The sequence below is a fragment of the Myodes glareolus genome, chromosome 16 (assembly GCF_982192425.1).
Source record: "Myodes glareolus chromosome 16, mMyoGla1.1, whole genome shotgun sequence".
NCBI classification, from domain to species: Eukaryota; Metazoa; Chordata; class Mammalia; order Rodentia; family Cricetidae; genus Myodes; species Myodes glareolus.
In genome coordinates, this window is record NC_142041.1 from 60,671,876 (window position 1) to 60,698,548 (window position 26,673).

At 38.9% G+C, this 26,673-nt stretch overlaps 1 protein-coding gene across 1 annotated transcript in view; it reads right to left on the reverse strand.

Annotated features, from left to right (window-relative positions):
• Window positions 1-26,673, reverse strand: part of Trpa1 (transient receptor potential cation channel subfamily A member 1) — a 45,180-nt gene that overhangs the window by 5,649 nt on the left and 12,858 nt on the right. Inside the window, exons 7-24 of the mRNA XM_048420357.3 lie at window positions 25,807-25,943; window positions 22,932-22,980; window positions 21,128-21,227; window positions 20,370-20,470; window positions 19,072-19,241; window positions 18,824-18,988; window positions 17,443-17,557; window positions 14,115-14,281; window positions 11,623-11,716; window positions 10,662-10,721; window positions 9,611-9,709; window positions 8,465-8,535; window positions 7,780-7,942; window positions 6,748-6,837; window positions 4,657-4,826; window positions 2,837-2,966; window positions 2,277-2,459; window positions 489-557 (exon numbers count right to left, since the gene is read on the reverse strand). Of these exons, the coding sequence (XP_048276314.3) occupies window positions 489-557; window positions 2,277-2,459; window positions 2,837-2,966; window positions 4,657-4,826; window positions 6,748-6,837; window positions 7,780-7,942; window positions 8,465-8,535; window positions 9,611-9,709; window positions 10,662-10,721; window positions 11,623-11,716; window positions 14,115-14,281; window positions 17,443-17,557; window positions 18,824-18,988; window positions 19,072-19,241; window positions 20,370-20,470; window positions 21,128-21,227; window positions 22,932-22,980; window positions 25,807-25,943 (2,133 nt within the window). The remainder of the gene's footprint in view (window positions 1-488; window positions 558-2,276; window positions 2,460-2,836; window positions 2,967-4,656; window positions 4,827-6,747; window positions 6,838-7,779; window positions 7,943-8,464; window positions 8,536-9,610; window positions 9,710-10,661; window positions 10,722-11,622; window positions 11,717-14,114; window positions 14,282-17,442; window positions 17,558-18,823; window positions 18,989-19,071; window positions 19,242-20,369; window positions 20,471-21,127; window positions 21,228-22,931; window positions 22,981-25,806; window positions 25,944-26,673) is intronic.

Genomic DNA, 26,673 nt, shown 5'->3' on the forward strand with positions numbered 1-26,673 from the left:
ACATAAACACATCCATGCATCCACATATGCACACTACACACATTCATACACATATATGCTCATACATACATATAGATACACACATACAAACACCTATACAAACACACCTGTATACACACATATAGTGATATAAACACATAGACATACATATAGATACATTCACACACACACACACACCCTCAAACCAATGTCGCTTTTGGTTTGGCATGTAATCAATCTGGTTTCTCCAATTTATCATACCTTAATCTCATACAAGTTGTCAAACAATTTCTCAATTTTTTTTCTGTGTAGATTACTCCAGGTTGTTTTTTTTCTGATCTATTGCTTATAACAAGAATACAAGAGAACACACAAACAGGCACAGGTGGCAATTCTCCATATGGAGAAATAGCCACATTAAGTGACAGTGCTCTTAGACAATCAGCTATTCTTATATACAAGTGATCATAAGAGTGTTGATTTCAATACATGTTTAATAATTATAATACCTGCATAGCAATCCTCTTCAATGCTGCATGCTTCTGGACCTCAGCAATGTCCCCAACTGCCAAACCAATCTGTAATATAACAAAAAATCAATCATAGCACAACGAACAATCCAATTAATCAAGCCTTACTTTCCACTCAAGTGTCAATAACTAAATTCTATTGACTAAATGGTATATAAGCATCCAGATACAATGGGCCAAATGGCATATAATATAAACAATGTGAATTTTCTCTTTACATTTCTGGGACCAGGAAGTCTAAAATGGCTTAATTTTAGCAGATTCAGTGTTGCTATATATTCTCAAGCAATGGCGGGCATGAAGGTCGAAGGTCGTACCGAGTTCCTCATGCCTTTTTCACACAGGTGTGGATTCCTGCACAAAAGGCCTCTGTCCTTATGGTAGAGTTGCTCAGATGCCCTAGCTTTTGATGATACTATTACCTTGATGATTAGACAGTCAAACCGTGGCAAGATCTCTGCCAAAGAGGAATAGTGACATAAGATAAGGAGGCAGCATCCAGTTCAAACTACAGTGATGGGATGGAGCCACTGGTTAAAGAAGCCTGCCTAAAAGCCCCGGCACTTGAACTGAACTTTGAAAGATTAGAAAGAGTTAGTTTGTGGTGGGAGGGTTTTCCAGGATGAAAGAAAAGCCTACACAGGCGTTCTGAAGGCAAGAAAGAAAAATGAAATAGTCCTGGGGAAAACGGGAGTTGGATGAGATCAAGATGGTGGTCAGCCAAGCATACAGGACAGACAGGGCTGGTCTGTATAATGGCTTCTAAGGAGTCATAAAAACAAATATAACAGGACCACCTTCAAAACGAAATGATCAGCTTTGGATTAGCTATCCCTTTAGTGACAATGCATAGGGAGAACTTGGCAGAGAAATGAGCTAGTAGACTCCTTCAGTGACTGCTGTGATAGATGGGTCAAGCACCCTGAAGATGCAGGCCAAGTGGAGGAAGCTGTGATAGTCAAGAAGAAGCACAGGCTGGGAGGCAGGAACTAAGGAACTTTACACGATCTGGACACAGGGCCTTTGGACCATGGAAACCAGGAGGTATTAAACCTTATCTTACTAAGTTTGCTGCCCTCTGAAGTTTCTTATAACAGTGCAAAGCTGACTAACACCCCACCTCCAGAGAAAAAAGAGGTGTTAAAGGGATTAAGAATTCTTAGTATTGGGCTGGAGAGATGGCTCAGCGGTTAAGAGCACTGACTGTTCTTCCAGTGGTCCTGAGTTCAATTCCCAGCAACCACATGGTGGCTCACAACCATCCATAATGAGATCTGGTGCCCTCTTCTGGCCTGCAGGAATACATACAGGCAGAACACTGTAATCATAATAAATAAGTCTAAAAACAAAATAAAATAATTTAAAAAATGAATCCTTAGTATTTGTGGTGGTTTGGAAAAAAAATGGCCCTTAAAGGAAGTGGCACTATTAGGGGGTGTGGCCTTGTTTGAGGAAGTGTGTCATTGTGAGGGCTGGCCTTGAGGTCTTTTTCTCTCAAGCTTCCTTCAGTGTTACAGTTAGTTTACTTCCTATAGCTTGGAAGCTGTAGCATTCTCAACTCCAGCACCATCTCTGCCGGCATGGTGTCATGCTCCCCATCAACATCATAAAGGACTGAACCTCTGAAACAGTAAGCGAGCCCCCTCAATGAAATGTTTTCTGTATAAGAGTTGCCTTGGTCAGCGTGTCTCTTCACAGCAATAGAAAACCCTAGCTAAGACAGTACTTTTAAATGCTCCACGTAACTAGCAATGCGGTACCACTTACTAGTAAATTCATGAGAACAATTGGGACAAACATTGTGAAGGCAATAAGTTGCCCAAAGGTCAGGACTGGATATGCCAATTCCTTTCTTAAGAATGGTTCTAGGAAGGCATCTCGATAGTTGATATCACCCAGCATCATACTGAACGTCTGGATTAAGGAAAGCAACGGAGTGCTGAAGGCGTCCTGAAAAACAGAAGGAAAGGAAACAGGAAATGAAAATCTCCTGTCTTGAAAAAGGGTCTCCTGATGACTAAGTGATAAGAATTATACTAAGAATACTTTTTAAAATTCGCACTTGCTGCTCTTAAGATACAGTCATGAGCAGTACTATTAATTAATTACAATAAACAAAAGTAAATACAAAACACATTTTAGTGCTTAAATATAACTTCTTGACCAGAGAAAAATCTGTTAAAATTATATTTTTCTTCAATAAAGATATATAAGATATAAGCTATTCAAATATAGTTATTAATTTACTAAGCCATTAGGATTCAAGCATAAATATCTATTTCCAATATTACTAGTAATGAAGTCAACTAGAGATGTAAGTATCTCACTTGGAAATTCAGGAGAACATAAAAGCTGAGGCCAAAAGCCAATAGGAGGAAGATGAACACTCCCGTCGATCTCAACAGAGTTTTAAAAATCACCTCCAACATAACAATGAAAATCCCACAGTTCTCAAACCTAGAAAAGCAAAAGGATGAAAGCAGTTGTTCACTCTGGTGTCAAAGGGTACTTTATTCAGTATTTGTCATGGAGTAAGTCAGGTTTAATAGATGAAATCACTGAAGCCAGGCATTTGGGTATAAATAAATAAATGCAAATCTACAAGTAGCCAAATCTTCTTTTCAAACTGCCTATTGTACTGCTTCTTCCTCTTCCTCCTTCTCTTCTTCTGATTTTCTTTTATTCTTTTTTTCTCCCTACCTCCCTCCCTCCCTCTCTCCCTCCCTCTTTCTTTCCTCCCTTCATTTCCTTTTTCAGACAGAGTTTCTCTGTGCAGCCCTGGGCAGAGTGTTTCTTTCTTATTAATGCCATCTTTCATGGTTTTACCACTTGACCAAGGTGATGGCAGTTTAAGTGATAAACAGAAACCATCACAAAGCAAATAAAAGAGAATTATGTCAGTTGTTTAGGGACAGAAACCCTGTGATGGATCAAATAGAGATCAATTATAGGACATCACATTTCCCGACATCTCCAAGACAGGGCACAAAGTACACATTTACACTCATCCATCCTTCCAACCCACCCCTAGCATACTATACTATGAAATGATTGGGCACACCAGTGCAACATCTGGATACGAGTTTGCATTCTTCTTTGTCAAAGATTCTCAAAAGAAGGAATCACAGCATGTAACAAAATCCCACTACTTAATTTATACCAGAATCAAAACATATACTTTTTGGTAAGTATGAAAGGAAATTTAGCTATGTTCCCAAAGAGAACCAGAAATGTGGTGAGATCGCTGATAGTGGCTGACTTGAATCTGCCTTCCTTCTGGGTCACTGCTCTTTCCCCAAACCATATTCCCTCTCTCCAAGGGCCCACAGCTCAGTCAGCATGGCTGCACTATGTACATAGATGTACACGAACTAGGGCAAGCATATCCCTGGAGACCCAGTTCTTCACTCCAAACTATTTCTCAACTTACTAGCTGACCTTCAGTAAATTACCCACACTCAGTGCTTACGTTTCTTCTTTGTTGCAATGCAGATGGTGCCATTTACTTCTTGTTAACATAAAAATATGTAAAAAAATGCTTAATTCAACACTAGCAACTGTTAGGACAAGAATTTAACCAGTTTCTCTCTCTTGAATCACTTACTACATTTTAAAAATTAGATTATTTTATTCCATTTTTTTATTACTTTCATTCAGCTAATGAGTGTCTTAACCCAAAGTAAATTTTTACCAAATGTCAGACAAAACAAGAGTAACTAATACTTTCATTTCGGTTTCTGTCCGTGTTTGATATAGGCTTGCTGATGAAGGTAGACCTGGCACTCAGGGGCTACAGCCATGTCTGGATGCCTTTGGTTGTTACACTGAAGATGGCAGGCTGCAGCTGGCGTCTAGTGGGTAGACATCTGGAATGTTGCTCACTACATACCACATGGTTACATATGCAGAACCGCTCCCTCTTTGCACTGACATGCACCAAAAATAATTAATGGGTCCCAAATTGAGGAGCTAAAGACGCAGTCTGTACACTTGGCTGTTAAACCCTTCAGGATTAAGATATTAAAATTCTCACATTTAAAACAACTGAAAATAGCCAGAAGCAAGTTACAAGGTCACATCACTTCTAATAGCCTTTCTTTGATATTAAAGGTTTGAAGAATATAAAAATCATCCAAACTGGTCTTACCTTTGAAGATATAACAGGAAGTTCATCCAGTAGAAGAATATTGCTATTGCTCCGCATTCCCACTGCATATAGGCAGGGATGTTGAGAAACAAGGGTAGCACAAAGATGATACTGGTTGTGTAGATGACCCACTCCAGAGCATTGTTGTAATCCAGGAAGTAATTCCTTTTCTGGATAGAGAAGGATGGAGAGTTACCACATGGAGAAACCTGGGGTCTTTGGATTGCTATCTATGCTTTAAAGACAAAGTGTCACATCTGTCATTCTGGAGTGACTTACAGTCAGTGCTCGAGACAGCTGAGGCCCTGGCTGTCCTAGTGCCATGGGCAGCTGATAGCTAAGAAAGTGTTGCGGTCTTCTGTTTATTTGCCCCGTGTGTGACGTATGGCATATTCTCTCTTAAGGGGACTTTTTTTTCTGATCCTTTTACTGTTGTTGTTGTTGTTTTATTTCAAAGCAGGATTTCTCTATGTAGCCTTGGTCACCCTGGAACTCACTGTGTAGACCAGTCTGGCTTCGAACTCAGAGATCCTCCTGCATCTCCCTCTAAAGTGCTGGACTAAAGGCATGTGTCACCACCTCCCAGCTTAAGGGAACTTCTAAAGAACTGTAGATTGGTCTCATAATCCCTGAGATCTTTCTGCCTCTCAGGGCACCCATTTCTGGTCAGGCACTGTGATTGAGTCCAGCTATAAAGAGGTTTGAGACAGGAGCCGAAAGTGAAAGAACAAAGCCCAAGTGCAGGGTGTGCCTAGTGGAATGTTTTGGACGTTAAATGCTCCATACTGTGGACCAAATGAACATAAACCAGAAAAAGGAAGATCAACTCTAAAGAGGATGTGTGTAATGTTAGTTTTTAAACTATCAATTGCAATGTAAAGTTAGAAAGATGGGAGAAGAGAGCCCGAGTAATGGGCCCTAAGTCATTTAAGGTAAAACAACAATGCAGCTTAACTCTCGGGAGTGCAACAATTCCCTGGCCAAAAGAATACACATGCACAGGAGAGTATCTGGGATGCACTGTAGTTAGTGAATGCAAATTTGTATTAATGTCATTAGTCTTTAATACAGATATCCATGGACCTACATTATATAACAAAGAAAAATTTTTAAAATGTACTGCTATAAAAGAGATATCATTTATACAATGCTCAAAAATATACAAAAGCCATAAACGAGAATTTAAAACTGTATACTTAGAAATACAGACTCTCGGGGCTGAGAAATGGTTCAGGGATTAAGAACAATGACTGTTCTTCCAGAGGTACTGAGTTCAAGTCCCAGCAACAACATGGTGGCCCACAACTATCTATAATGAGACCTGGTGCCCTCTTCTGGCCTTCAGGGAGATGTGCAGGCAGATGCTGTGTATGTAATAAATAAACCTTAAAAAAATACAGACTCTCCTTTGCCAATCAAAGAAAAGATCTTCGGGTACTTTATGTAATGTGTATATCTAAGCTACACCTAACCTAGATCATTATCTTAAAAATAAGAATAAAGTAAAAGAAAATGCCATGAATAGTTTTCAAGTCATGGGTGTGGCACATTCAGATTAGCCCAGGATTTCAGAGGTGGTGGCAAGCAGACCATGCGTTCAAGACCAGATTCAGCCAGAGGAAGAACCTCAGCTCAAAAAGGGCTCCAAACTTTACAGCAATTTGGTTTTCAATAAAAAGAAAAAAATCTTATTATGGTAGGGATTCAAAGACAGACCTGTTTGAAATGGGGTCTGGAGAAGTTCTTTAAAAATGCTTATATTTCAAATTTTAAATTGAATTTATAGAATTACAATTAAAACTGACTATAAATCCCTTAAATAATACAAGAGCAAACGCAGTGAAGTTATTTATAGCAATCGCACTGGACAGACAGACCCAATTGGTGGCTGAACCGGTGGGGCAACTCTCTCATGTGTATCAAAAGGCAGAATGACCTTACCAACAATTACGTTATTTCTACAATTTGAAGTTTCTGCATGAGTCACACTGTGTGAATTAACTATGATAAGTACCATTTAAATAATTGTTTACTAGTTAATTCTCTATATTAAAATAATTAGAACTTAGAAATACAAACTGGATTATGTACCTGTTGGAAAATTTGAACCACTTCTTTGCAATATCCAAATAAACTTGATAAAAACACTAGAATCATACATATTTTTATTGGAAATGAATTCTGAAACAGAAAATATTATGAGGGGTTTAAGCAGACAAAATTTATTTGCTCCATAATTTTCCACTATTAAATTTTATTTTATATTTGCTTCATTTGTATGCATTGTCCACAATTGCATTAAACTGAGAAGTCTCACCATGCCAATCCTTGTCTCATTTAGTAGAGGTAATATATTCATATCTTAACATCCCTAGTATTGTATGTTCAAAGATTGTCAAGTGAATTATAAAGGGACACAGATCTGCAAATTTAAAATGTGGCAAAGTACTCATCATAAAATTTATTGAGTTTTAATTTTATTGCACATATGTGTTATTTAGTGTGCATGTGTGTATACACACATGCATGCACTCGTAGGATGAAGGGGTACCTCAGGGGACAATGTGAAGAAGTGGGTTCTCCTTTCCTATCATTTGGGTCCCAGGTATTGAGCTCGGTCATCAAACTTGGCAACAAGTGCTTTTACCCACTGATCCATCTCACTGACTCTCCTCCTAATTTGTCACTTTAAAAAATCTACACTTTAAATACTTCTTTACACTATAGAAATATAATTCATATCATTACATCATCATTACCACTATTTCCAAAGTTTTCCCATTTGTTTTTTCATAAAAAACTTGGACTCGTGAACTAGCTCTTCCTATTTCCCTTTTCCCTGCATTCTCCACACAGACAAATTCATGTTACTGTGGAAAAGTTTAAAATTCTCACATTTAGCATTTTAGTTAGACACCAATCCATTTGCAAATTCTCCCACTGACCATTTGTTAATATTTTTTCTCAACTCAAAAAATATTTTAGAAGGAATTGATACCACAAATAAATTCTATTCATAATAACTGATGTCCTGATATGTCAGTTTTATCATAGACTTGTTATTTCTAAAGAAAAACACATTTTTACAATCCTTAATTTTAAAATGTTGAAGTTTTGAAATACCAGAGTGTCTACTGTTTCCAAATGATTACTCGTTTCGTTGATTATTCCAGTGGAGTTGAAGGCCATTCCAGGCTTTATTTTGACAACAAGAAAGGTCATAGGTATGAGACCAAGACAATAAGATCCCAGGTTCATCATATGGGCTCTGAATCCATAGGCACACCTAGAAAAAAATGAACAAATCATAACTGAGTCATCTCAAATAAAAATATTTATAGATATCTACTGAAAATAGCAATGATCTATTTCAGACATCTATTTTATAAATTCCTTGTATTTTACAACCAAAAGTTCTTCTAATTTACGTTGCTCATTTTCAGAGATAGAATCTCAGCTGCTGAGCAAATAGCAATGTCTCATTAGCTCATGGAAGAGTCTTTCATCCGTGTGTCTTAGCTGCAAACTGAGCCTCTCTGTACTATTCCCCTATTGTCTCACTGCTCACTAAACTTCAGGACCCAGAGGGTGATTTGTCTCACATTAAAAATCACACATTCAAAATGTGTTAGAGTCAAAGATAAACAATAATTTTTAATGACAAAATTTATCTTCAATGCTCATTCTTCTTAAATTCTAAAATAAAATAATATCTAAAACAACAAAATACAACTGCAATAAAATTATTGAGAAGGCTTTGGGTAGAGTCAAGGGTAACATTGTTTTAAGCAGAAGTGCTAGTACCCACCATTTCATGAGTAAGTACTCCTTACACACTGGGTGATTGAGGAGCTCTATGCGGTTATGTTGTACCATGACCTGAACAAGGAAAGAGCAATTAAAAACAGTTAATGACTGAGGATGAACTGAGCCTTCTGCTTTGCTTTTATATTTATAATGTTATTATGGTACTGTGAGAGCAACATTTGCTTATTTTAAAAAATCTGAGAAGTTCAAACTTTCACAGGAACTAAAAATGTGCCGGGCAGTGGTAGCTCATGCCTTTAATCCCAGCACTTGGGAGGCAGAGGCAGGTGGATCTCTGTGAGTTTGAAGCCAGTCTGGCCTACACAGAGAGTTCCAGGACAGTCAAGGTTACACACAGAAACCCTGTCTCAAAAAAATGCAAGAGGAAGTCAGAGAGAGATGGAGGGAGAGAGGGAGGAAGGGAGGGAGGGAGGGAGGGAGGGAGGGAGGGAGAGAGAGAGAGAGAGAAAGAGTCAATATTTTTATGCAGGTGCAACCACTTGATTTAGTCTGTCCCTTTTAATCTCTATCCCAATAATATGGTATAATCTTATTGATCTGAAATAGGGTTACAGCAGAAATAGAAATTATAGACAAATTGGCAAATGTTTCCCCTCATTCTGTCACTGAAGAAATTCAGCCTTACTTTTTTAGAAGGAATTTTATCAGTAGGGCACCTACAAGCAGTTAAAATAATATATACATTATAAATTTGGGTGGTGGTATTTGCAACTACTAGTATCTCTATCAAAATTATTATAATTTAATTATCACAGACCTATATAAAGAAAAATTAGTAACCTCTTGGAAACAAGAGAACTGCCCCCCAGATCCTCTGATTCATTAAAACACTAATGTTACCATAATACACAGACCACACTACTTTGGTGAGCAACAGAGACCTCAATTAGGAGGATCTTCCTTGCCAGATGAACATGTTAACCTAGAAAGGATATCCTACAGAACAGATGAATCCTAGAAAAGCCCAGAACGAAAAAATACAGGCTTGGGCAACAGAAGGTGATAGGTATGGACGTTGAACTATGAAACTGTCTCCCCAGAGCACTTCCATTTCCATTCATCGTGTTGCAGTAGATCAATTCAGAGTCCAAGAAAAAAAATCAGTTAATGCAAGCACTAGACTTACATTGAGGGTTGTAAGAGGCTCATATCTCACATCCTGGGTAGGTGCTGTATTTTTGGTCAACGCTAGTGGGCATTGAAGATATTTGAAATTATATTCAATCTGTAGAAGACATAAATTTAAAGTATGAGTCTAATAACAAGTCTAGTAAAGATCTCCAACTACTTCTTTTTAAAATGTTTGTTGAGATTTATTTGTTTATTTTAGATGTATAGGTGTTTCGCCTGTATGTATGTCTGCACAGTGAATATGTGCTTGGTGTCCACAAATTCCAGAAGAGGGATTTGATCCCCTAGAACTGAAGTTGAAGACACTCTGAACCACAATGAGAGTGCTAAGAATTGAACCTGTGTCTTCTGGAAAAGCAGCTATTTCTTTTAACCACTGAACCATCTGTCTAGTCCCCTGTCACTCCTTCTTGATAAATCAAATATGAAAACTTAAACTTTTCCTGAAAGTCAACTGGTATAACTAATAGTAACCTCAAATGGAGAAAAGAAAACCAAGTTATTCATGTAATTTATAAAAATAAATAAATTGAAAAGGTATTTTTAATTTCTTTACAGAAAGAAGAAAAAATTGGATTATTGGTTTAGGCTCCCTGTTTATATAAATGATTTGAGTCACCCAAAATATGGTGGTCTAGATTCTTAATCCTGAGGGAAAAAATGATCGCTTGTCATGCTGTCTTCTCAGAGCTAGGAATAATAAGATATACTAGATAGCTTCATATATGCCTAAGAAGCTCCTGGACTTCTTAGGACAACTGGTCAACTACCACCATGAGACATTAGTTTCTTAGATATTCACTCTTCCCATAAAATATACAAGCAAGTGTAAACACTGAACGCAACAATAAATGGTGGGATTAGAAAAAACTAAATATTTGTGGGAAACAGAATGTAAGGAGAATATTCTCTCATAAATGAATAATACAATACAAAGCCAATACTCATCATCTACTATAGACTGTAGAACTATAGTATCACTATTTTCATATTTCAAGGAATTTTTATAAAATACACTTCAGATTATCATAATAAAATAAACTTACATGGTAGTCCTGACAGGATTTGTCCTCTGTGGAAGGTATCATGCAGAAATCTAAAAGAACCTTTGAGAAAGAAAACCCAGCTGAGATGTTGGGAGAGCAGGCTGCACATGAGAAAGGACTTTCCTTCATGTCTAAAATAATATACAAGCTCGTTCCGTGCTTTCCTTTGCTTTGCGAACCTTCTCCAGGGATAACAAGGACTTGGGGGTTTTCTCTTAGTGGCACTGTTGCCCTAGGAAAGGCCATGGCAAGTTAATAGCATGAATTTGCTTCCTGTCACTAATATGGTCCTTTAGGTTATATGTTCATCTGGGGTGCAGGAGCCTTATTAACAGGTTTTCCATTGCTGATCAAGCCATAAACTCTCTTATCTTTATGTTTAATAGTCACATATATTGAACAATGTCTTCCTAGGACAAAAAAAAAGCAGTTCCATAAGAATAACCATATATGACCACTGCCACTGAATTGATCATGTGAAAGGAAGAAATGGGGTGTGTCACATGGGAGAGGCTTCTGCACTCAGAAGTAGCTGGTGCTCAACCTAGCAATTCCCGCTGTCTGAGAACGCTGTCCTAGGTCCTTTGATTCCTACAGGAAGTCAGGTGCCTGTATCCTTAAGGAAGGCATCTTAGATATAAATGCTAGAAACAAATGCAAACTTGAAGAGCTTTCATTCAGCTTTCAAATACTACTGGGTCTCTGTCCTGAACTTGAATTATTTGAAGAAGAAAATCAATTTACCATATTTTATTATATTGCAGGAAATAATTGTTAGGATTCCTTTGTCCAAGCAGGTCCTCATTACCTATTTGCTGGCTCTTTTCCCTCGTAGACTTTGAAAATTAGGAACTGTAAAGACAGGAACTGCTCCTGCAAGGTTATGATTCTAAGGCAAGCCCTCCTTCCACACTATGCCTCAAGCACATACCCACAATGACTTTTGTTTTAGGTAGCTTACTTTCATGCACTCAGGGAGGTATTCCACCATTTCCATGATTGGACATCTATTGCTTGGAGAATAATGGCTGAAAACCTGAAAACACTCATCCCATCTGCAAATAAAACAGAAGAGAAGTGATGTGGGATTCCCTTCTGTATGCCATGAATACTACTGATTAATAAAGAAACTGCTTTGCACCTATAGCAAGGCAGAACTTAACTAGGTGGGGAAAACTAAACTGAATGCTGGAAGAAAGGAGACAGAGTCAAAGAGAAGTCATGGCGCCAGAGACAGACACACTGAAACCTTGCAGGTAGGCCATGAGCCTTGTGGTAAAATATAAAATAATGGAGATGGGTTTATTCTAGATGTAAGAACTAGCTGTCAATACACTTATGTAATTGGCCAAGCAGTGATTTAATTAATACAGTTTCTATTTAATTCTGTGTGGCTATTTCTGGAGTCTGGGCGACTGGGAAATGAACTCCCTACTACAGAGAAGTAGAATTATTAATCACCCTTTTGCTTTGCAGTTGAAACTGAAGATTATACACTTGTAGTAGAAGCCTAACATCAATTGTATTCTATAGCATCATGTTCACAGATTGACCACAGTGGAGTCATGTGAACCCAGATCAGTTCATCAATATCACACTAATCTATTAATGGGAATTAGGAATGAGGGTCAAGTTCAGAATGGCTGCTATTATCACTGTTCTGCCTCTTTCTTTAAATGTCTTTTAAAGAAGGCATGTCTTTAACTTAGTTCCTACCTGCAATTCTGACATGCAAAGTAAGTATTTTCAGAGGTTATTGTGTTAGGCGGGGAAAGTCATGTTCACATACTTGAATCATCAACTTCATATGACATCCATATTTAACTCATATATGTGTGTACATGTAATGTATTGAGTTGAAGTGAAAAATAACAAATCTTGAATGCAGAAGTGAGGGTAGATTCTGCCATAACATTACAGAGCGTCTGTTTCTTTACCACCATCTAAAGAGATGGGACTAGAAGGTACTTAATATTCCAACGAGAAATTAAATCAATCACAAGAAGCAAAGATGAACTCATTATCTCTAAGATAACACCTGTAAAATGGGTCTGATGGTACTACTATCAACACATGAGTAAAATTCATGTGGAATATCTTCTTCGTTATCAGAAAAGATGGCTAAGCACTTTGACTCACTGGTGTTTCAAAGGTAATAAATTTCTCAAGACTCCACAAGTTCCCAACCAAGGCTAGATCTGTCTTGAATATAAATTTTTGGTCACTTTGTGTCCCCAAATGGGTGACAGAAGTTGTCTGAATATTTATTTGTGCTGCTATAGAGAATTTTTGTTTGAAGACTGGAAGAACCACCACCTAACTTCATCATTCAAACTCTTTGTACGTGCCAGAGCAATGGCTCCGTGGTCAAGAGGACTGACTGTCCTTATAGAGGACTTGCGTTCAATTTCCAGCACCTACATGATGCCTTACAACTACCCACAAGTCTAGTTTCAGGGGCTAACATGCTCTCCTGACCCCTTCAGGCACCAGGCACACATGTGGGAAACATCAACACACACATAAAAAACTTTAAGTAAATAAATATTTGAAAAACAAGAGTAAACTCCTTAGAGGATGATTTACAAAGATGTCTATAAAAGGTCACGTGTTCTAAAGGGACATTTCATTAAGTGCCATTAGTAATCTTACTTATACTTTCTAGGTTGTTATTATTTGTATGTATTTGTTTATTGAATTTGTCTGGAAGAACATGCACCATGGAGGAACTGGCTGTGTGCTTATTAGGTTAGAGGACGACTTGCGGAAGTCAGTTCTTTCCTTCTACCGTATGTGTTCTAAGGATCAAACTCAGGTAGCCGGGATGGGTGGCAGGCATGGTGACCCGACGGGCTAGCTCTCTAGTCCTAGAACTGTCTTCATCAGCAACCAGTTCGGGAGTTTGTGTTGGCAGGCAGCTCCAGGAAGGCAAGCCAGAGTTTGCTTGACCTTGTTGTCAACCATTCCCTGTGTGTGGACCCCTGGGTCTCACAAAGGGCTAAGTAGGTAGTACTGGGCTCGCTTGGTTTGTAGAAAGGAAGACTGAGGATGAAGCAATGCTTCCATTGTTAGCAGTTACTGAACAATGGACATTTGCATGTGTTGATTCAAAACTGAAGCATGTTCCTTCCCTCTCACTTGTCCTTAGGCTAGGGGTGTACCCTGTTACATGGGGGTGCAAGCTACAAGGAGACAGGAAGGCACACACTTTTACTATGCTAGGACAAAGGTTACAAGGGAGACAGGAAGACACACACCTTTGCTACCTAAGGATGCAGGAGACAAGGGAGACAGGAAGACACACACCTTTGCTACCTAAGGATGCAGGAGACAAGGAAGACAGGAAGACACACACCTTTGTTACCTGAAGATGCGGGTTACAAAGGAGACAGAAAGACACGCACCTTTATTAACCAAGGATGCAGGTTACAGGGGAGACAGAAAGGTACACACCTCTTACTCCTGATGGTTGTGAGAACTACTTCCTTCCGCTTATTGTGCAGCGCGATATGAAGAAAGGAGGCCTGCTGCTTGTTTAGGAGGATTTCAGCATTGTAGTTCAGGAGCATCGCAACAGCCTTGGCATGGCCTTCCCGTGCTGCAAAATGGAGCGCTGTGTTCTTTCAGACAAAAGCAGAGCACATACGTGGATTGAGAGTAGTAAAGTCCTTTGGCTGTCCTTGCCTTGTGTCATTGCTGAATTCCTCTAGCTACTTAGTAGCAAGCATATCAATTTAAACCATGTTCACAAAGAAGATTTAAACAATGGCTTTATCACCCAAAGACTGCGTGTGTGCGTGTATGTGTGTGTGTGTGTGTGCGTGCGCGCGCGTGCTACTCTATGGTGTTCTGTGTTGCTTCTGTGGTGAGATGTTCCCCCAAGGACAAATGAGAAGCTTTCAAAATAAGACTCTAGTCGTAAACACAGAAGTACTTGTGTCTGAGGACTTAGCACCTATTAGAACTGTGGATTCTAGACTTTGGGGTTCTACAAGCTCATTAAGAAGTCAGAGCCTAGCAAAATGTTGCCAATTTGTCAATTTCCCATATAAAATATTTTAAAAAATAGAAACAGAAATCATGATGGCCTAGCTCAGTCATTTCTTGAGGAAATGCACATTTCAACACTCCCTAAACAAATAAGGAAAGACTGCAGCTTTAGTGGCTATCTTGACACAACCTAGAAGAGCAGTTCAATAGAAGAACTGTCTAGATCTGGTTGGCCCAGGGCCCTGTCTAAAGGGTGTGTCTTGATTGTTGATTGTTGTAGAAGGGTTCAGTCCACTGTGGGTGGCATCAATCCTTTGGCAGAGGTTTTTAAACTAGAAAAGACAGGAGAAAGCCATATGGAAGCAAAAAAACCAGGATCTGTTCATTCCTCTTTGTTCTTGGCTGTGTATCTGAAACAGCTAGCTGCTTTGAGCTTCTGCCTTGACTTCCCTTCAGTGATTGGCTGGAACTTGGAATTGTAAGCCTGATCCACCCTCTTATGTGTTTTGTTGGTGTGCTTTATCACAGCAACAGAAATGAAACCAGAACAGAAACCAACACCAACAGAGAGATAGGACTGGCCCTGTGATGAACACAATTTCATGAATTTTTATGGCTTTGAATCATTTTGTTGGAGGATTGTAGGTGATTTTGGAACTTTAGGTTAGAAAAAACATAGTGTTGAGAGCGTCAAGGGAAATTCTTGCGTGGGAACATTGGACGTTAAGAATGCTTAAGTGGCCTCCAGATAGTGGAGACCCAGATCATGATTCAGGGGGAGTTTATTGATAGCAGAGATAGGGGGCATTCGTGTGATATTTGGCTAAGAATCCATGTGCTGATCATGCTGGGGCTGAAGAATCAGCTGTAATTAATAACAGGTCACAGATACTCAGTGGAGCCGTCTGTGCTTCCTTGGGAAAATAGGAAAACACTTACTCAGGTTTTCCTATGGAAAGTCATACAATTGTGGTCTGGTGGGCTGAGGGCAGGCAGAACTTTGTAGTGAAAACATTTCCCATGGGGGTAAAGGTTCTGAAGATAGGAAAAATATAAGATTGAGGAGATCCTAGTAAGTGGTTGAGGCTTGACTCTTTGTAATAGGGTGGGAATCCACCTGGAGAGTTCTCACAAAGCCATTGGTCCAGGTGAACACTCTGCTGCATGGAGACAGGCCAATATTGTGGGATATCCATCAAGACCAGATGCAGGTGTGAAGCAAGACTGGCCCAGGCCTAGGATGGACTGTGTCCTGTGGATGGCAGAGCTGGTGATGTTTACGATGCCCTTTGGATCTCAGATGTTGGACAGTGGGATACAAGATTTGTGTATCCAACTGGTGGGGTTTGGGTTTACTTAGATGCCATGATCCACTTCTTTGGTGTCTTAGTTATGGTTACTATTGCTGTGATGAAACATCATGACCAATGCAACTTTGAAAAAAACAGTTTATTTGACTTATGGTTCCATACTATTGTTCATCACCAAAGGACACCAGGACAGGAACTCAAACAAGGTAGGAACCAGAAATCAAGAACTGTCACAGAGGCCATAGAGTAGTGCTGCTTACTGACTTGCTCATCATGACTTGCTCAGCCTGTTTTCCTATAGAACCCAGGATCACCATCCCAGGAGTGGCAACTGCCCACAATGGACTGGGCCCTCCCCTATCAACCACTAAGTAAGAAAATGTCCTGTAGCTTGATCTGATGTAGGCATTTTCCCAATTGAGCTTTCCTCCTTTTAGATGGCTCTAGTTTGTGTCAAGTATACATAACAGTAGCCAGAACATTTCTCTTTGGACTGATCATGCTTAAGTATGTAATTTATTTATGTAATTTTATTTTTTTACAGAGCCCACACTTAAGAGATTTTGGACTTTTAAAGAGACTTTGAATTTTTAAAGAGTTGGCTTTTTAAGGACTGAAAACTTTTACATTGGGTTATATTTTATATATAATATTAATGTGAGAACTTGGATATAAAGAAAGGAAGACTATGGTTTTCAAGTCATGAGGGTGTTTGTATGTCAAATTGAAAAAAATTGGGATTATGATGGTGATTTTCAACTTGCCATAGACTAGGGTCAACCTAGTCTAGGAGCAGAGCCTCAATTGAGGAGTTCTCTAGATCTGATCCACCGGTGGGCATTGTCTTGTGTGTTAATTGACTCTGCCCACTGTAGACTGGAAGAACCTTGCTGAACAGAAAGCAAGGAGCAAAAGCACATTCATTTCTTCTGGCTCTGTTGTGGATGTGATGGGCAGGTGCTCTGAGTTCCCGTCTCATGTGTCCCGCCCCTGCCCCAGTGATAGGCTGTAACCTAGAACTGTCAGTTCAACAAACCCCTTCCTCCCCTAAGTTCCTTGTTAGGATGCTTTATCATAGCAACAGAAAAAGAAAAAAAAAACTAGAATAAACCCCAATAAAAATCAGCCAAGTTAATCCTTTCAAATTGCTGTAACATATCAGATGCCTCTCTTTAGGAATGAGCACTCAGCTCTGCTTTCTTTATTTCTCTGGGTTCCCAGGGAGAGAGAAAACTTTAAGGTGAAATCACAGGCTCTGTAGATATGAAGGGGGAGCTTCAGCTCAGACTCATTCTCACTCTTCTCTTCGTCTATTCTCCTTTACTTGTTGTTCACTCCAAGAAACAACTTTTAAAAAAATTCAACGAAAGACTAAGAGCAGAAGGAGGGATGGAAAGCGGGTCATGAAGAACGCTTTCTAGCAAGCTTGAAAATTTTGTTTCATGTCAAGATTTATTTGGCCAGAGGGATCTAGTACCTACCCCTTCTTCATCTAGTCGATCGGTACACTTCAAGTTGGTATCCAGGATGACCTTCATGGTCTGAGTGTACCCACCCATGGCGGCGTGATGCAAAGCTGTCCAGCCGTTGTGGTCACTGAGGTCGTTGTGGTTAAAGAGGTAAGAAAAGACAAGCAAACACACATACAGATCAAACACGGAAAGTGATGTCACTAAAGCTTGCTGTAGCCTGAGTGGCTGGCCAGGCATGAGATGTAGCAACTCAGTATTTCCCGTTCGTTTATGAGGAGCTTCAAGCAAAGCAGTCTTGTTTCCCTGAACATTGTATCAGAAAAGTTTCTATAATAGGTGCCTTGTCCTTACAGTCACCAGTGATTGCACTGTTGTAAGATGACTAATGTAGTTTCTAAGTATTCCAGTCTACATTCTTTTGTGTTGTCAAAGGCATTTATCCCTTTTCTCCAGAAATTAAAGACACAAATATAATGGAAGCGTGTCAGATTGAGGATACTTTACAAACTACGGTACAGGAAGGAAATTGCACAAATCAGTTTTGTAATTGCTCAGGTTATGAGAGCCACTTTGCTATTTCAGTAGTACTATACTTAAACAGCAACTATAGAACTGGATCTGCATGTGTCCCCTTTGCGGGTCAGAAGTTCTGTGTCCCTTAGAAGCAGGGAGAGGGGCAAAGCACTCAGATCCAAACTATCATTCATGTTACAGTAGACTGACGAAGAGCCTGGCTCATGGTCATAAGCCTAAAAACCTGCTTACTCTCTGCCACCTCTGGGGAGCTTGAAGATAGCTCATTATATCTGGAGAAGTGTCTCTAGGGTATTTTTTCCTTTTATGAAGACGGTATTCAATTACTATACATGGTTTATTCTTTTTTTTTTAACTTGGTTTTGTTAATCTTGTTAACTCCCCTTCAGTATAAAAGAGTTTAGTTCAGGTTGAATGTTGTCCATGGCCACTTTTTTGCATCTCTCATTTATTAGACTGAGGAAAAAACCTTTGTTCCTGTATGGTTCTGTATTTGTATGTGTGCATATCTACACATACATGGACTCAAACACACAAATGTAGCTCTGTATTTGTAATTTGTACAAGAAGATGAAAGAATAATGACATAGAATACAACGAAATATTTCAAAGGTCCAAAGCCACTTATTCTGTGACAACAAGGTCATAAATCTGTACACTTAATTTGCCATTTGAGAATTATATTGAAAACCATTTTAGTGCTTCAGAGATTATGTATGTTTTGAAAGATTAAATGAGATATTCAGTTTTTATTTTTCGGTGGCTAAAGTTTTGTGCCCTAATTTAAAATATTACAGAAAACAGTCTAAAATGCCTAAATTTAAAACACACACCATTCCACACACTCCTGCCTCACCTGAGGAACAATGCGCCTTTCTTCAGAAGAAGCTGAACGACTTTATCGTGTCCGTTCTTCGCTGCCAGGTGAAGAGGGGTCATCCCATGGAGGTCCCCTTCGTTCAAAAGCCTTGTGTCGCTTATGTCTTGTAGAAGCCTCTGACATGTGTTGATGCGTCCATAGCTTGAAAAGGGCAGGTTCATATGCGTAAGACAAAATTTAAGACAGAAGCAGACACGCACATGTGTTGGGAGTCTGATCCTCACCTGGCTGCAAAATGCAGGGGCGATTTCTTATCCTTGCTTTTGGAGTGAATGGACACATTGAACCCAAGGAGGTTATTTACAGAGACTGGGACACCCTGTCTGCACGCGTAGTGGAGAGGCGTACAGCCATCGTTGTCTTCGTCCATCACCAGCTCCTTAATATGTTGCATCTGTGGGAAGAGGGGTGTTTTAATAGAACTGCCATCATGGTCATAGGGTAGGGTTCAATCTACTCTGTAGCATAACAGCTTCTAACCTATTCAGTGAAGATAAATCTACAAACCATGTAAAAGGCAGCTAGAGGAAAGTAAATATGGATGAGGTTCCGTGCTTTGCTTCTATCCTGTCATGTCAAGGTTTTAAGAGACCCTGCACTTAGGGAAAATGCATTCTCCGAACTCTGTGACCAGGATCCCCCACTGCTTCTCCCTTCATTGTTTCCATAAACAACACTTAACAACCTAAGATGTTATGTTAAGCAAAACAAAACAGATGGAGGTCTTGAAATTGGATTTATTTCATTTCAAAAAATAGATTAAATGAGAATATAAAAAGCAATTAGTAAGTCAATCTATATCATAAATATTTACTTTTGTTTTAAAAGTTTAAATGCCCATAGGCATTTTGAATCTTTATTAAATACACTAATAACATGAAAATCTACTTATTCTATGAAATACGATGCATCACATGCACTTAATAGTAAAGTAGTGACTATGAACTGGCTCACTAAGTGTGGTCCTGCCGTCAGACTCAAATGTGTTCAGTACTTTTCTTAATTGATGGTGAAACATTACTGATTCATCTTTATACTTGGCTTCTCCACTCACAGGCAAGTCACAGAAGTGAGCCGGTGAAGGAAAACGACTGATTAGCCGTGAGCCCCAGTTATAGATGAGAGTACAAAACCCCTGCAACTTTTCAAACTTAGCCTGGATTATCTTTATTAACTAATTATCACCATCCCCACTTTTATGATGGAAATAAAGTTTCTTCATTTGAAAGCAGTTCTAGAATTTTTAGAATGCACTCTCATGGTATAAATGGCAGCAAAATCAGTTTACTCTTTTTATAAGATTATTTGTTTATTATGGATGCAATCTTCTCCCTGCACACTAGAAGAGGGCACTGGATCTCGTTACAGATGGTTGTGAGCCATCACGTAGTTGCTGGGACTTGAACTCAGGACCTCTGGAAGAATAGCCAGTGCTCTTAACCTCTGAGTCATCTCTCCAGCCCCACAGTTTACTTTTTATTGAACACAACTCAGTTTACAAAAACTCATGGATATACAATACCTGCATAAACTCTGGCCGCAAATTTTTTAGTCCATAAGGCTGTTGTACAGTCAAATGTAAAAAGTTACGTCCCAGATGGTCTTTTATGTCTACTTTGGCACCTTGAAAAAAGCACAGCAAGAAATGTAAAATCTGTTTCTGTGTTCATAACACAGCCCTTGGTGGGCTCTCAACTTTCCAAGTCTTTAACTTAAAGGCTACTACACTTAGGTGGAAGAATTGAACGTATTTCAAAAGCAAGTTTACTTTATGATGTGTGGGTTTGTGTGTGAGTAATTGGGCGAAAAATCTGATACTTTACATTTCTATGTAATTCCTATGTTTTAAATATAAAATAAGAATATGGAGTGATAAAGAAAGGAGAAGCTATGAACAGCCCCTTCTGTTCCCATAGCCTAGGCTTGCCTGCAATGGGGACAGGGACAGCAGTTATATATACATCTGCTGTGACAGGAAGCTCACAAACTCCGGGTGTTTAATAGCTGTCTGATACACATTATGTATAATTGCTATGATATTATTATAATATATATTATATTATACATATATAATTATATATGATACATATATAATTATACATATATACATATATAATTATGGTATAATTGCTTTCAATATTTTTTTACGGGACTGAACACTCTTCTAGGCCTGAACTGTATATTAACGTTTCTGTGTATAGAATGTGTCCCCGTGTCTGGCAGGAGACAGACAGTTGACAAATGTTTATCTAAGGAAACTGGTTTGCTTCCGGTTGGTACCTTTAGAGAGGAGCAAATTTACAATATTCCAAGATGCAGATGCAGTTGCTAAAATAAGTGGAGAGCGTCCTTCAGAATCAGTGCTGTTGATGTCTGCTCCCTGAAACAAAGCAAGTCACTCAACAAGAAGATCAGACAAAGTAGCAGTTGACTCTGCAATGCCTAACAAATCTAGAGTGTCTGTATTACTCCAACACTCGATCTAAAGACTAATCTTAGGACTGCATGACATTTCTCTAAAACTCAAATAATATTAGAAATCAGGACAGTCTCATAATTTCAACAATGAAGTTATTTTCCCATGTTAGGCTCTTGACTAACATCTGTCAGTAGATCAATTACTACTCAAGTTCTTAAAAACAAAACTCTCTCACCTAAAACACTCTTTTAGTTCCTAACATACACCATTCTTAAATGTCACTCATTTTGAATTTTTCCACATTTATCTCTTGTGTAATTTTTTAATCCTTAATAAGAAATCACACACTTAAAAATACTTTATTTGAAATAGATGAACTGAGAAAAGTAAGTTGAAATCGTGAAGGTAAGAATTTAGCCAAACAGCCTAATAAAAATTCACATTGAAAAATTACTTTCATTATTTTTCTGTGTTATGAGGCTATATCCCACATGATAAGAAACAAAATGCCTTTAAAATTTCCACAAAGCAAATTCTCTTCTTTGGGCAGAGTAGTAAAATCAGCGTAAGCCGCCTTGCTGGAGTCTATCATTTCTCTTTGCTCTTGCAGAGCACGGGGCCAGGAGCAGCAGCACCCTCATGGGAAGGTCATAGCAGTGAGTGAGGGTCAGCCGTGACTCTCCTGCCAGGACTTTTGCAAGAAGCACACGTGACACAAAAACATGGTGTCTAGTGAAGTTCCTCCAAATTTTGCTGTGTAAATATCACAACTTCAGTAGCTCCTGCTAGCTCCACAAGAAAGGCTAAATACTATGAGTAAAGCTTTGTTGGATGTCCATCTTGTGGCGATAATAAGCTACCACACAACCACCCAAGTGCAGACTTGTGAAAATGCCAGTCAGGAAAAACTAGCCAAGTTGGCTTCTCCAAGTGAAGAGTATCACATGCTTTCATTGGCAGAGTATCTTTAGCATAGTTTTTAACTTCATTGTTTTTCATGGTTTGGAAGATGTTGCTGGGGAGGTGGGGCTAAAAGCTTATATTGAAAGATGAAAGTGGTGTAAATGGCCTTCCCTCTATCTGTCTCAAGAGAGCAGTATTATAAAGACTCAACTGACATGTCTGCACCCAGCAATCCTCAGAGGACCCATTCACAGCCCTCCAGGGAGCTTTTTTTGCAACAGACCCATGAACCCTAAGCATAAAAAATTGAAAAGAACATCAAAATATACACCCGGGTTCTTTTAACTCCATAGGCTGACTACTGTGCATCCACAGGAAACACACCCTTACAAATGTGTCAGTCAGCCCTCTGGAAACTTTGGCTGCCAAACGACTGCCCATAATTTCTTTGTATTTCCTTTTTAGCAAACCTTTAACTCCCACTCAACATAATTTTTTTTCTTAATATAAATTGCAATTAATAAGAAAAATTTTTATGGTCATGATTTAAAATGGCACTTCAAAAATTTTATCATACTTGAGTTTGAGACTAAGATTAAAATAATTTTAATTTCCATAAATATTTCTATTAAATTTGAAATACACAGATATGTTAAACAAGAACTGTGGTTTATTTTAGAAAACCCATGCTATATATTTAAATGACATTTTCAAATGTAGCTAGTAGTTTCAGAAAACTAGGCCCACCAGTTAAATAATTACCACTGAAATTAAGTAGTCTGCCAGGTCATGGTGATCAAACAATGAGGCTCTGGAAAAAAAAAGAATGAAGATTCTATTGAAATAAATGGGAGAACCAAAGCTGCTTCGTTCAGAAATAAGTTTAACAGGACACTGAATAGCACAATGTTATATTAAAGAATTCAGATTCTGAGTGTCAGAATGAGGAAAAAGAACAAAAATCACTCTCTCATTTTCTAATGAGCTGTCTCCCTATAAAATCTTCATTCTGAAGTTAGTAGCACCATCTACCTTTTAACTGAAATGAAGAACTGGTAGACATTGCTGTGATTGTGGGGATCACCTAAGATGCGCCTAAACTGTATCTGTAGCATTCAGAAGGTCTGCGGGGAGGGTGGCTGGGTGGGGCTCCTCTTCAGCAGAGCCAATGAAGAAGCGTCAGCTTTCGTCAACTCTTATGAAGCCTGCACTTACTATGGAGAGAACTGGTCACTTTAGGGCTATTTCACGGTCAATCACGGCACAATGCTATTTAATAACAACTGGAAGCCAAGAATATTCAGTAAAATGTCACTGTATAGATGCTAATGCTTCTGTTGAATCTCACACTGCTCCTGTTCAAAGCCCTCAGTCCCTTTTTTTTTTAGACAGGATTTCTCTGTAGCTTTGGAGCCTGTCCTGGACCTAGCTCTCCTAGAACAGGCTGGCCTCAATCTCACAGAGATCCGCCTGCCTCTGTCCCCCAAGCGCTGGAATTAAAGGCGTGCGCCACCACTGCCCAGCCCTCAGTCACTCTTAAACTTTTGTATGTAAACATACATAAGTTTCAGAACACACTTGAGTGTTACCAAAAGTTCACAAAATATAGCATGGAGGCTCTATTTTCCTAATATGATTGTTCCTTTGGCATATTCGTATTCTAAACTATATTATGGAAAGTCACTGGATATCCAAATTAACTGAACCTTAGAATCAAAGAATTCTAAACAGTGTTTGAGCACACTCCAGTGGTTCTAATAGAATCTGGGCTGTTAGAATCAGCCCTGGGAACTCCCAAGCTCTTGCGTGTCTCTTGTGCAGCACTTTTTGCTTCTTTTATTTATTTTTATTATATGTATCTATTTGTTTATTTGTGTGTGTGTGTATATACATGTGTGTGTGTGTGTGTGTGTGTGTGTGTGTGTGTATGTGTGTGTGTATTACATTGCACATGTAGAGGTCAGAAGACAGTTTTCAAGAGTCATTTCTCTCCTTCTTCCACATACATCCTATGGCCAGTACCTTCTACTGAGGTATCTCACTAGCCCTATGTTTTTGGTTTTAAGGTTTCTATTGGACTCTTTAGTATTGGTACTCCGGATATTTTGTTCATTCATTTTCCATAATCTTCTTTTGTCGTCATATGCTTATGTTTATACAATTTATCATTTATTTCTTCAAATCTTTGAGGAACTGAAATATTTTGATTGTCATTCTTTCAATCTGGCTCTGTATTTTATATGTCATTGAAAGTAAATAAATCTTTTACTAGTTTGGAGGGTTGTTGTTTTGGTTTGGTTTTTAAATATTTCCCCTTGTATTATGAAATTTTAGTTTTCTGATTCATCCTATGTGAGACCCTGCCTGCATATCTGATCCGGGTTAGTGGTCTTGCTCATCCGGATATTGTCGCTGCTTCCCAGTTCAGAAGTACATCTTATACTGCCGGCTTGCTGTTCTTATATGGAGAGATGACGCAGTTTTCCTGCTCCAGTTACTGACTGAGAATTTACTGTCTCTCTTCTGTCATTCCAGGCTTCTACTTAATCATAGTTATGGAGGAGAAGAGGAAGAGAGATAGGTACAGAGAAACAATGCTATCAATCACAGAAGGAATATTTAATCCTTGTCTTCCCAATGGGATGAAATCCCAATCTACACTTCCTGCTTCACTGCCCAGCACCCAGGAAAACTCCACCACCAAAACAGTTCTCTTTATTTGGAACCTTGGTTAGAGAACTTCCTAAAGATGTTTCACAACATTATGTCTACTTGTGGGTGAAGGCAGAAGAGATCAGAGGGGGACAAAGGGGAGGCTGCTCCCTGCTCATCACTGAGACCACAGCAGAACACACCTGAAGAACTGAGTTTAGAAATGGCTTAGAAAATCTCACATGTGGGCTTCCTTAGCCCCTCCTAGAGGATCAACGACTGGCCCAGAGTATGCCACTGGCACTTCTGTGAAGCTCTATTTACCATCTTACTTTGGTTCCTGCAGGACATTAGCGAGTCTAGCTGCAACACATCACTGTGGTAAATTCTCCTCTGACCTTTGTCCCTTTCATGTTTGTCTTCAAGCCCGACTTATTCGAAGGGCATATAGCTACTGCAGCTTGATTGGATCTTAATTGCATCATGTGTCTTTTTCAAACCTTCCCACTTTTGTTTCTGTGTAGCTTTACTAATGAAGTGAATGGCTTGTGTTGTTGAATCTTGTTTTAAGACTCTTCCTGTTGATGCCATTTGACTGATGAATTTAATCTATTACTCAAGTTTTTACTGTTAGGCATAATTTTCCACCTGACATTTTGGTAATTGTCCATTGATATGTATGTTCTTAGAAATGCCAAAATTCATTCATTTTTGCCTCTATTAATTTACTCATTATTGGGGTCTTCTGACTTTCTGATGTGTGTGTGATTCCTTATCTCCCATGTAGAGGCTTTGTTTATGGGTATGGTTTTATGATAATAGTTATCTTTTTCTCTAACCATTGCAAAAGTATTGCTTATAGGTTTGTTGAAAAATTCCTTTGCTTTCTTGTCATTTGAGATGAATGATTCAACTTTAGAGCATTAGCTACCATACTGGTAATTTATGTCAGCAGTATATACTTAACATGTGAAAGGCTACTTGCCTGTGAAGCAAGGTCTCCTGGTTGCCGTCGACTGCATTCACAATATCACGGCTTCCAGTATAAGACGAGATCATGAGTTTAACGATGTCAGTGGCTCCTTGGGTGGCAGCAAAATGGAGGGCCATGCATTTGCCATTCTATAAACAAGATTGATGTCAGCATTAGCTTAGATCCCAAGGCAAAGACTTAAAACAGGTAAATTCAGCAGTAAGTTTATTCTTCCCAGATCTAGGATGTCAGAAGGTGATGAACTGCATCATTTGATTTACTGAAAACCATGAGTATGGAGACTTTTCTAGCAAAGAGTACTTCTTAGCAACCCGAGTGTTCTTGGCACACACTTCCATCGTCATTACTTAAATACCATTCTCTGCTCAAGGAATATGAGTCCCTTTCATTACTGCAGCTACTGTGGCAGCTGCACGAAATGATGTCATACGAATAGGGTCATTTCTATTTCCAAGAATTTGGAAACGATAGGAAGGAGCTTCATGTGATTAATAACCAAGTTCTGCTTCCTTTAGGAAGAGAAGGCACTTATGGTAACTGACTCAGAACACTCTAGGGAAAGTCCCTGTAGTCTAGGCTTATCATCAGGTCAGGACCTAGACTCAGTCAAATCTCTTACAGACATATCCTTAGAAGTGAATAAGGTGATCCTTGGTTAAAAGATGCAAGTCGTTAGACTAGAACCCAGGACATTCATGAATGGGTGTCAGGGCTCCTGGCTGGGAATATTGCTGCTATTCCTATTGAAGTTAGGCCTTACTACAGCTCGTGCAGTTAAGAAGGGTGACCTAATACTGCATCTGCTTTGTCACTTGCTTTGGAGTTTTGAAATTTATAAAATTTGGAAATATTTTCCTC